This window comes from Pelodiscus sinensis, chromosome 3 (genome assembly GCF_049634645.1).
Source record: "Pelodiscus sinensis isolate JC-2024 chromosome 3, ASM4963464v1, whole genome shotgun sequence".
Classification (NCBI taxonomy): domain Eukaryota; kingdom Metazoa; phylum Chordata; order Testudines; family Trionychidae; genus Pelodiscus; species Pelodiscus sinensis.
Window position 1 is genome coordinate 112,857,443 of NC_134713.1, and position 12,237 is coordinate 112,869,679.

Here is a 12,237-nt window from a genome sequence, read left to right on the forward strand (position 1 = left end):
CGAACTCCTATGTATAGGGGAACATAGGAGGGAAGGAACGGGAAGGAAACCTGCCCCCCGCCCAGCTGTCTGCGTGCTGAGCTCATGCTTGCTGGGAGAGCTCCCCGCCCAGCTGTCTGTGCGCCAAGCTCGCGCCTGCCGAGGGTGAGTTTAAAACTTGAAAAGATAACCCCCGATGTATAATGTGCACCCCGGCTATTACCCTAAAAAAAACCCACAGGAAAAAGAGCGTGCATTATACTTGTGATTTTACAGTAAGTGTTAGCTACTTTGAGATTCCACTTTAAAAATACTCAAAAAAATTGTGTGCTTAAGGAGATTAATAGAACAAATCAAGGTGACCTATACAGCTCCGGAGGTACTCACTTCAGCATTCCACCATGTTCAGCATGCCAGACCTCAATCCGTTCTTCCCACTGCTCCCTGGAAAGTTTGTGCTGGTCCATTACTCTGACACATGGAAGGAAGTTAGAAGCATTAGGTTCCTTGTTCTGCTGCATATAATTGTAATATTTAACTTTGCTATGCATTTATAGGTCACTTTTTCCCCCTCTCAAGATCTGCAAATAAAACTGTTTTAAGATTACTGCTATAGCCAGGGCTCGACAAATAATACAATCTACTCGCCCATGGCGAGTAGACTGTAACCCGGAAGAGCCGGGTTCGGGCGATCTGTGCATGTGCAGAACGATCTGCACATGCACAGACCACCAGACAGCGCGGCTGGCAAGCGGGGCTCGCCACAGTTCGGCAAGCCCTGGCTATAGCACGTCAGCACAAAACTGGCATCCCTCTACAGGAAGTGCAGATGTGTGCTGCTGAAATTAATGCTACTAAAAGCCTAAATGCCCCCACCTCACAGCCTAGAACAAACGCCTTTGGGAAAATGACTAGTTCATGAAGTGAAACAGATAATTGCCCATCCCTCCCCAGCAAGAACCCCAGGCTGTCACTGACGAAGGCTACAGCCTCATTTCACAATGGAATGAAGATAGAACACATGACCTCTTGTCCAAGTGGAACAGTTTATGGAAAGAAACATGATGAACACCAGTATGACAGCTGGAGGAGTGAGCTAAAAAGAGAAGCTTATTTCTGCAGATGGATGTCCAGCACAGGGAGAATAAGTCATTGGGATAATTTGATTTTAAAAATTAATGATGTACAAATAACTTCTCCAGGCGCCAGGATATTCGTAATGGCAATCTGCTGCCTCCCCACTCAAAATGTCCCTGCTAACTGTTGCTAGTGATTAGGGTTGGGGGGGAAGGGGGAAGAGCAGGGGTGTGCAAAATCCAAACTAACTGCAAGCGGTGAAAAGAGTCCTGTTTTCTGATGAAAGAGAGTATTAAGTAGTGCTCTCCAGTCATGCACATGCAGCCCGGATGGGACAGAGGATAACGAGGCTTTAACTTTTGACGTGCCATGCCTTCTCATTACCCCTCTGTTTGGGGAGTTTAAATAAGTAGAATACGCTGGAAGACTCAGGGCAGCTTTCCCCTTCTATTTTAAAGCTACTCACCGTTGAGGGATCAGGCGCTCTGAATTGAGGTACCCAGGCTTGTGTGCTTCTTTATTGTAGTCACCAAATTTGGCTTGCACTGCATACGAGCCAAGCAGAACTGCTGTTTCAGGTGGGCAGTAGATCTCATCACTGAGGATCCCTTCCTTCACCTGCAGGAAGAACAGCTTCTGGGTGATGTCCTGGATCAGCTCTTCAGACACATCTTCAGGGAAGAACTTGGCACGGAATTTGAACTGGAGGGGATTTTCCTTTTTTACTTCCTGAGCAGAGACCTAAGACAAAGCATACACACAGACCCCAAAACTGAGCAAATGGTCAATGACAAAGGAATATGTTTCTTTCAAACAAAGGAAAGGGTTGTGTGGGGAGTGTAGGGTTAGAACACTGGGCACTGGTTTTCAGGAGAGATTACTTCAGGAATTTACTATCTATATGGCCCCAACTTTGCAACAAACTCCTGTACCAGCATGGGACCCCTTTCAAATCCATGGGCGCCACCCATGAGTGTTCATTGTAGTATTTACCATACAGTTAACCCAAAGAGCAGCCTATTTAGTTACAAGAAAAATGCAACAACAATATCCTTCTAACACACCCCTTTTATTCTTCTCACTAGATAGCGGGGGCAAATGAATAGGAATAGTACTTCCAAGTAGAACATGTACCTCAGACAGATCTATACTACATGCCAGTGGGTTTGTTAGGGGAGACTAGCAGGAAAATGAAGATTTGTTTGCATTTTAAACAAGAAACAGAAGAGGATCCCAAACTATGGTCTGCAGTCGCATATGATCAGTCCATTGCTTCACAAAGTGCTAGCTCTCTTCCCTACTTGCGTTTAATCAACTAATCGACTAGTCAATGGAACTTCCGTCGACTAGTTGATAAGGGTGGAACTGCCAAGCTGCAGCGGGGTTAGCTCCCAGCCCCAGGGAGCTGCCTCTGCCTGGCAGCTCTTAATACATTTGAAAAGCAGAGGTGCAGTGCCCCGTGCCTCACTACATCCCTCCCACCCCTGCTCCCCACGCAGACAGCAAGGGCAACAGGGCGGGGGGAGTGACTCGACTATCCAATAAGCTTATACTTATCGGATAGTCAACTAGTCGCTTACATTCCTATTCCCTACTCGCAGCTGCTAAACAGCACGACCATTTTTTAATGGCCTTTATTCATCTTATGTGAAAAACTATCCAAAAAATGTTGCTGTAGTCTGCATAAGTGTCACGAACAGGAAGTGCACAGTCTGACCTAGTTGAGAACCCAGTTGCTTAGACCAGTGGTTTTCAAAGTTGGGTCACGGGCCCGTCTGGGTAAGCCACTGGTGGGTCCACAACACTTTTGTTTATTTAAGTGTCCATAACTCCAGAGCCTTGCAGCTCCTATTGGCATTGGTTCACTGTGACTACGGACACTTAAACCATTGCAGGCCCGTGCCCCAGTTTTGAAACCACTGGCTTAGACAACTTCCTGTTCCTGTGCTGGGTTTATACAGAAGCTAAGAACCAATCAGGAGCACCCCAATATCTGTCAGTCTAAGACTGGAGTTCTGTGTTAGGGCTCAGCTTCTATTCCAGCAACTTCCAAGGTGGCAGGTTGGAATTCATGAGCTCTTAAGCTCTGGTCTACAGGCTCTTAAGACAGCGATGGTCATCCAAAACTAGTAAGTGGGCTGCATGAGGGGCCCTCCTTTGTATCAGTGGGTTGCTGTGGTGGGCAACCTGTGGCCCATTGGTGTTTCACCTGTGGCACGTGCACCTTTCTCCACACCCCTTGCACCCTTGGGCACTGGCGCCCTACACTTCCACCCCTCTCCCTCTCTTCCAGAGCTTGAACAGCCACAAACAGCTGATTCGTAGCATTCAAGCTCTGGGAGGGAGGGAAGAGCAGGGATGGTGTGTGAATCCAGCATATTCGTGGCACCCCGAAAATGCTGGAGGGAGGGGGGGAGGAGTAGGAAGTGCAGGGTGCTAGTGCCCCCCCCCCCCCCCCAGTGCACAAGAGGCACATGGGCGGGGGGGAGGGGGATGCAGGCTGCAGGTTGCCTATCACTGGTTTAAAGCTTGCAATCCCTAATATGGGAGCAGAGATTTTTGGCTAAGTGTACACTGGCACTTCACAACACTAACTTTCTGACTCAGTGGTGTGAACCCCCTCCAGCACAGCAAGTTACAGCGCTGTAAAGGGCCAGTGTGAACCAGGCTACCGTGTGGTTAGCTACTCTCCTCATGGAGACATGTTTACACAGAGTGCTGGGAGACCCCCCTATCCCAGAGCTTGTGCGTTGGACACACTTTCAGTTTGAAGTGCTGGCAAGGCTGTGCTTTAAACTTGTAAGTGCAGACAAAGCCTTCCACAATCAGCTGTCTACTCAAAACACACCAATATAAAAATTGATATACTGGTCAGACCAGTGATCTGACCCATTGTTTAACGGACAGCAATCAGCAGTAGATACCTCAGAGAAAGGTACAAGAAACTTCAGTTGCCAGATGTGGGCTAATCTTAATCCCCAAAATTTAGTAGTGCATTAATATTAACATCAAAATCCCCAAAGGGTACATTACAGCACAACACTTTTTAAATCTAGAAACGAATCAACTATTGTAGTGAGCCTGGCAACTAATTCCACACTTTCATAGAAGATTAAGCACCGTAAATTAACAGGTTTCACTAAGAAATAAAAATAGCATCTATTTTGTGGAAAGCATTGATGTATGTCAAGTCTAGTCCCAGCACATGCCAATTACAAAAGTTCTATGGCATTTATACAGACTGCCAATACGCATGCACAAGGATGGGACTGAACCTCCAATTTGCCAGACCATTCTTCACAGGATTCCTTCCACCCCCAAATCAGCTGACTGTCTTAAATAAAAAATAATAAAAAGAAAAGGATGACGCATATATGGAGCTGTAAGGAATTATTAACAGCATTGACAACAATTAATATCACAGCATGCCTTTCACCAGAGTTAGTGTCATGTCAATACTTAACCCAAAGTCTCAATTACCTTTTTATCAAGTTTCAGCCAAGTCAGGAATCCTTTGTTGTCCGTATACTGAAGACCAAAGTACCATACTTCCCGCAACCCTATTGTCTTAACCACCTGCAACAAAAATTTAAATAGTTAATATGCCTGGTACAAATGTCATTTCTACCCAACAACTGTCTCAGTTAAATCCTCCCACACCATGTATATTTAATGAATACTCTAAAGAGGACTCCCTTCTCCCTATCTACCTGGAGTTGCCAGCTTCTTCCCCTGACTCCTGAACCATTCTTCTGAATCTGATCTCAGACACAGGGTTAAAAACAAGCCTAGAAAAGAGGTGGTAATGGAGCACTAGCTACATATTTCAACTCCCAAAAGGGAGAATGGAAAGGGACTGATGGAAGGCCTATCATCTGTGTTTTCATCTCAGTGGTGACTGATGGATTTTTAGTTCAGGACACTCCTCAAGCAGATTTGCTTGGTAGAAGGCATTGTATAAGATGGGATTGTTTAAGGAGCCATTGGTTGCCACTATTCTTAAGAATCAAAATGATGAAATTACAAAATCCCCTCACTTCTAAGGCTTCATTTTTGCTGCAAAAAGGGTGCATTTTTACTGTGGGAAATTAACATTCTAAAATCCTTGCAGAGACAAGACATGGGCAGTTTTTCTGGGAGGTGGCTAGGTGAAGTCAGTTCTATACCTCTGCCTGTGGTTGACCTCACTAAACGCTACAAGTACCTCATCTTCACTAGGATTTTAGAGCTTGTTTACACATAGGCGAGTTACTCAGGAACGCCACGTGTGGACACTTATTGGAAATAAGAACACTTGGCTCCAGTGGGTTAAGTTAAACAGCAGCAAGAACAAGGTATTTTTATTCCAGGTAAATGTCCACACACGGAGTTACTCAGGAAAAAACCCATGTGAAGACAAACCGTTACAATGGAATAGAGAACAGATGATGCACACTTCTGGCAGCAATGAAAGCTTCAATGTAAATACAGATACAGTACTTAGCACCAAATAGAAGCACTTCTAGGTACTTTTATTACAGAAGTACAATGCAGTTGTGCTAGATAGTTTTCAGCTATCAGGTAGTCCCTGCCCTAATGATTTTACAGTCTAAAGCAGGGGTGGGGAACTTAAGGCCTAAGAGCTGGATGCAGCCCCCAGCTTGCCTGATTCTGGTTCCCAAGGCTCAGGGTCTTCCCCTCCATCATTGGGGAGCCTGCGCTGTTGCTTCAATCCCCCCCACTTCTCACTCGTGGGTAAATTTAGGACTATACTGTAACTGTTCCTTCTTAAGCTCAGGTCATCTGTCATCTGCAGATCTGCTGTTGGAGGGGAGGGGGGCTTTGATCAAAGTAGTGACACCACAAATCCGAGGAACAGATTTGAGATTTAGGCTGGGATAGAGTTATTTTCCTTCCCTCGTTCATGGTACTTGTGACAGCACAGAGGCCAAGATACTTTCAGCTCTCACTTCTCAGGAGCGCAGGAAGGTAGTTTCATTAATGCGCCACTAACTGCATTTTTATAAAAAGTTAAACTCAGGCAAGCAGCTTTTTCAGAGTTCAAAAACCTCCTCCACTCCGTGCACTCACCTGACCTTCACCCCACTGTTGCTCTCCTTGAATTTAGTATCCAATAAGCCAGAAGTTGGCAGTTAGCATGTGAAAGTTTATTTTTTAAAAACCCAGCAACTACACCGATTACCACTCTGGGGTTACAATTTCAGTGGCCATGGTTGATTAATGATAGACAATCTGCAAGTTACAGCAATGCACATGACTCAAGGGAAACAATTGGAATTCAATGGAGAGTTTACATAGAGAAAATATAAAGCTAGATGTCCTACTTAAGAACATAAAGGTCATTTCACACCGCCTGGGGGAGGGGGCCTATTTCTCACTTGTCTGAAGCATGCCATTAGAAAAAAAAAGAGGAAGGAATATGCTCTTGCTTGCAAATCAGAAGTGAGTTATAGGATTCTTGTGCCCTCCTGGCTCATAAGTTAAATGCTAATTTTACTAAAAATAGACTTTGTCAAAATAAATCTTATGTCGTCATTAGCAGAAGACTACAATATTACTGGGTTGTTGGTTTTTTTTTTTTTGAAGGTGGTGTGCGTGTTCCTCTGACCACATCTCAGCTAGCAACCGTGCATGATTAAAAATCCCTCCTCCTTCCCAGCTTCAGAACTGGTTTGTTGTATTAAAGAGCCCGAGAGCTGCCTGAGCTCTAGATGTGTTTGAAAGAGAGAGGAATAAACTTTACTCAGAACTCTGGTAGGGAGAAAATGGCAAGAACCACCCCCAACACTCAAAATCCATTCTGCTGCACAAAGCATGGTTTTATTACAAGTGTCAAGACTTAAGACTTTTATTGACATTCCCACCTGTTGCAGCACTCTGGTTATTGCCAGAAATTCTCATGTGTCATTAAAAAAGAGTTTTCCAGCCGTCATGGCTTCAGAGAAGCTTATCAAAAAAGAGCCTTTAAGTCTCCAAAGTTTTTAAAATGTCTCCAGATTTTAAAGTGTATTTAGGTGCCTCACTGCTATTTCAATTGAATTAGGCGCTTACAGTTGAAAGTGCAATGCCAGCCCCCCTAAAGACTAAGAAGCCTAATTTTTTTTCATCTCATGATGTTTGAGATGACAATACTGAAAACCTGTGTCAAGCCACAAAATCCAGTAACTGGCTACATGCATTCGCTTACCACAGCAACCTTTAGACACAACTAAAAAAATGCTTCCCATGATCAAGATGGCAAGGGTACCAAAGCAGCAAATTCTAAAGTTTCATACCCATTCCAGTTTGGAAAAGATGCTGAACAATTCTCTGAAAGCTAAGTAACAGCAGCATGCTAATTGAAAGGGAAAAGATGGAAAAAAAACCCCCAAGACCACACATTAATAGCTATTTTTATTGCCTACAACAGTCATACAGCAGGGCCTAAATCCTACTGTTCCTAGTTGAGTGGTCTCTTAGGAAAAACCAGGACAGGCAACAGAAGTACTGTACTCCTTGAATTAGGCAATCTGGCTCATTTTTGCAACAAAGGAGGACTTAGCTTTGTCCTTAGTACAACTGAAATCATGTTTAACAGATCTACATTCAAATCTACTCTCCAGCAAGGTTACAAATCATTTAAAACGTTTTTTAGTTCAAGGGTCACTTGGCTCTTCAGATCAAAGCATTTCTACTACTAATTAAAAAAAAGTCAGAACACTTCTTAAATTAAATAGTGTATGCTATCAGCTAATTTGTAGGGCCAACATAGCCAATAGATGGACCTCTGCCAAATCTGGGCCATCACATGCCTTTGAAACAAGCCAGAAACGGTAGTTACATTTAAAAATTATTATTTTCTTTAAAGTCTGAACCCTTGGAAATCTGCATCCTGACAAAAATAATTGAATAAAATTGACTACCCCTGTGACTTAGTTCAGCTTGACAAGCTATTACAAACTGTCTACTTCACAGATGGTGCTCGCTTACCTCTGTGAATTTCTAAATGTTAACTCTAGGCACCATGCTCGAGATGGGATTTGTATCAATCACAAGAATGTGAAAATACTCTCATTCACGTGCCATGACGGTCTGTGATTTTAACAAGTCATACAGAATTAACATGCGTTCACACTTGCTTAAAAATTACATGATGCAGAATTTAAAAAGTAAGCAGATGGAAGGTTGCATTATAACTTAATACTTTCCTGATTGTGTCTGCATTAAAGATATTGATTAAACGGGACATCATCATTGACAGGGATGGGACTGAGTTTTGGTTAACAGATATTTGATCAATGTGACTATACAAAGAGAAAGATACAAACTGTACTAAGGATCTTAAGTTTTCATCACAAAAATTGTTAACCCAAACTGGACTCAGGAAGACAAACACCTAATCTGAGCTGCTAGTTTCGTTATCTACATAGGAAAGCTAATTAGAACAATGGAATAATTGTTTTGCTAGAGCTTCGTCTATCAATTTCCCTATATAGATAAGCCCTTAGTATTACTGCCAGCCGAAAACCAACTGATGTTTAAAAGCCTGAAAGATAGGCTACTAGGTTAATGATTAGATCAACTGAACCGAATACTTGAAGTTATACTTCCACTGTTCTACATCTACAATGGTAGGGATTTTTTCCTTGCAATTTGAAATCTGTAAGTTTAATATCAAACTCCTACTTAGAATGTTTAACAAAAGGAAACAGGTCTACATGCATTTCTCTCCTAGAACAGGATGTATTTATATACACATACAGAAAGAACTTTGAAGAATAGCATACATTGTCTCTCCTTTTGGCAGAAGGCTACTTAAAGTCCCATTTTGCTCCAGATAGCAATTCTAAAGATGGGAGAGGGTCAATTCTCTGTGGATTTCTAGATAAAGTGTCAAGACACCTTGTGACTGCCAGCCCTGAAAACTCCAGCCATGGTATCATAGTAAAACTGATTCCTTTTATACTTCCACATCAGCAGCAGCAGCAAGGGCTCTGCGGCCCAAGTTAGATATGTTCAATAAAGTGGTGGCTTTTGCCAGACTAGAAGTGCTCTTTAATCAAAGTACTCCCCCACACAATAATTCACTGCCAGTCCACAGCTTGTGACATTAAATTGGAGATAAGTTGGTACATTGGTAATGAAAACTGGGTTCAGTGTCACTTTTCCTTTTAATGAATTTTTTTAAGGTCTCCTACTACTGTGCAAATACCCACACAAATAAACTGACTGACTGAGCAGTGTTCTGAAACGTCATGCTTCAGGATTTAGGCCAATCTTATTATGAGGGGTTAGGACAAATAGCGAGTAGATTAGCACACATCTGCCTACTGTGGCATTTCTTGTCCCTTCCTCTAAGGCAGTGTTTCTCAACCAATGGTATGAGTACCCTTAAGGGTACTCGAGAGAAGTCTGGGGGATACGTCAACACAACTGAATATTGGAGAAAATATAATTTGTTTTAAGTTTTACAGTGCTTCATTATTTTTGTATTTTTTACATCCAAAAATTTAATCGCCCACCTGGCTACAATTAAGTTGTTTAAACAAATTTGTGTGTGTCTGAAAACTGTAGGTATCGGGGGTACCTTTTTTTTTTTAAGGGGTACTTTACAAAAATAAGATTGAGAAACACTGCTCTAAGGCATTTGTTGCTGGACCCTGCTGGAGCTAGGATACTGAATGAGATGGAACCCTGGGTCTGGCAGAAGTCTTATGTTCCTAGTCAGTTTCACTGTTTTTACATACCGAAAGCAAAGTGAACAAAATGAAAGAGCAGGAAAATAAATCTCTCAAATCTCACATGTTACTTACAGTGGCAACAAGTAAATCCACCACACACACAGTCTGAAGTTTTAAAATTAATGTTATCCCCTTCACAGAAATGTATTATAAACTTTAAAAATAAATACAACTTTCCTTTTTTCTAAAGTCATATAGAAAGCCTGCTTCTAATGATTTCCTTGTTACAACTGCACCTTTACCTGTTGGGGAGTCTTTGGGAGCCAACTTCTGCATGCACTATGGACAAGACATTGGTAGAATATAGCTTTATTCTGAATAGCAGCTATTGTCCCTAAGCAGAGCCTCACAGCAATCCGAAACAAGTCAGGTGTGGGAGTTTTTAAAAACAAGATCAGTTTAAGGTTCAATCCCTATCCCTTTAGGCTGGCATAAGAACCTGACACATTCTCAGCGCAGCTTTTCAGACATAGCTTGAGTATTGCAATTCACCAGCAGCCCTGGGCGCTAACTAGTTTCAAATGGGAAACTGATCCAACTCTTATTCTTTTTAATTGTTTGGTGAGAGGTAGGAAGAGTTGCTAGAACAGAATACCATGATTGGATAAATGAGAATTTAAAAGAAAGAATGTCCGCTTTGCATTATGTCAACATACATTCTCCATAGACACCCGGGGTAATTACTGAGAAGTCCACGTAAGGCTGTTATGTTAAGCAAATGCTTACTGGCTAGTCGACCAGTTGCTTCCCCACTCTTTGTTGCCTCAGACTAGTCAATAGGTTCCGCGTTCCACCTTTGAAATGTACAAGTGCCCCAGCAGGGGCTCTTGTGTATTTCAAAATTGGAACACCACGTGGAGCACAGGGCCAGCGGGAAGTCCCACAACTCGGAGCTCCACGCAGGTACTTCCACTCTGAAATACACAAGAGCCCCCGCTGGGGACTCTTGTACATTTCAAAGGTGGAACGCTGCATGGAACCCTGGGTCAGCTGGGGAGTTCCCAGCTGATCCTGGGCTCCAAATGGCAGCGCTGCTTTGAAATGCTGAGAGGACCCCAACTGCATTTCAAAGCAGCTTGGAGCCTGGGATCAGCTAGGGACTTTCCAGCTGACCCTGGGCTACACGCAGTGCTGCCACTTGGAAACGCTGTGACGGCATTTCAAAGCAGCAGTGCTGCACTGACTCTGGATTACCAGGCTCCATGTGGCACTGCCACTTTGAAGTATCTTCCTCTTCCCCCCGCACCCGATAGAAGCAGCAAGGGGGGGGGCAGGGAGGCGGAGTGACTAGTCGACTATCCTGTCGATTATCCAATAAGAACTTGCTTATCAGAGAGTCAACTAGTCCTTAACATCCTTACAAACACCACCTCAATTGTATTTCAAGATGGTAAACCCACAGAAATAAGAGTTAGATAGTTGAAGAAGCATCTTAAAACAATCAGTTCTGCCTGAAATTTGACTTTGTTCTTATCTCAGGTAACACTAAATACTGAGAATAAGATTTTTCAATAGTGCCTAAATCATTTTTTCAAAGTGAGACTTTGAAAGTTATACACTGAAAGAGTCAAGTAAATACATTCTCCCTCTTCCTGCTTTACCCATCCTCTATTTTCTGGGTAGCAAATCAAGCCAGATCTACAGACTAGGTCACACAAATGTTTCAATTAAAAGTTGTTTTATTTGAAATTAGGCAAACAATCTATAGATTTCAAATCTAGCCCAGGGCTTTAGTGACTAAACAAAAATTAAAATGGCATCATCCTTGCAATAAAATGTGGTATTTCAAGTTAACGTTCAAGTACAGTGGTGATTACAAGTCAGACCAAAACAAAAGCCACTCAGACTATCTTTTCTTGAAAAAAGCGATCTGAAGTCTTATCTGAAATTTCAAAAGTGTGTTGACAAAATTTGTACAAAGGATGCACGCTATTCAGCCAGTTCTGCCTACATGAGCTGAAGGACAGTTTATACAGCCTTTTGTTATTAGGAGTAGTGGAGGAGCAAAGAAAAATTATTTGACCCACCCATCTCATTCATCATTTTGTTAGAGACATCAGCTAAATTTGTCATTTTTGTGTACACTTTTACTCTGTCTTTCCAGGTAATATTAATGCTCTGTTGGCATACAGAAGTCTTTATGATTACAGACAAGTTCTCCTTCAAGCCAGAGCTGTGAATTCATCTCTCATTCATTTTATTTATATGTACAGCTAATTTTATGAACAAGGTTGTTGTTTTTTTTAAAAAAACAAACAAGCCTATGATAAACTAGGCCACTCTTGGCCTATTTCTGTTCTACCTGATCAATGAAGACTTAAGTATGCATTACATGCAGAAAAGTTAGAAGAAAGTATAAAGAAAGATTTACTAAATACCACTTGCCTGCCTCAATCTACTCTTCCTTGTTCTGAGCCATAACAGCCCTACCTCTCATTAGTGATGTCAGAGATGAGCTCAT

The 12,237-nt window shown here is 42.4% G+C and overlaps 1 protein-coding gene across 2 annotated transcripts in view; it reads right to left on the reverse strand.

Annotated features, from left to right (window-relative positions):
• Window positions 1-12,237, reverse strand: part of EZR (ezrin) — a 56,704-nt gene that overhangs the window by 16,719 nt on the left and 27,748 nt on the right. For both annotated transcript variants that reach the window (XM_075924547.1, XM_075924546.1), the window contains exons 4-6: window positions 4,537-4,632; window positions 1,523-1,797; window positions 367-450 (exon numbers count right to left, since the gene is read on the reverse strand). In XM_075924547.1, the coding sequence (XP_075780662.1) occupies window positions 367-450; window positions 1,523-1,797; window positions 4,537-4,632 (455 nt within the window). The remainder of the gene's footprint in view (window positions 1-366; window positions 451-1,522; window positions 1,798-4,536; window positions 4,633-12,237) is intronic.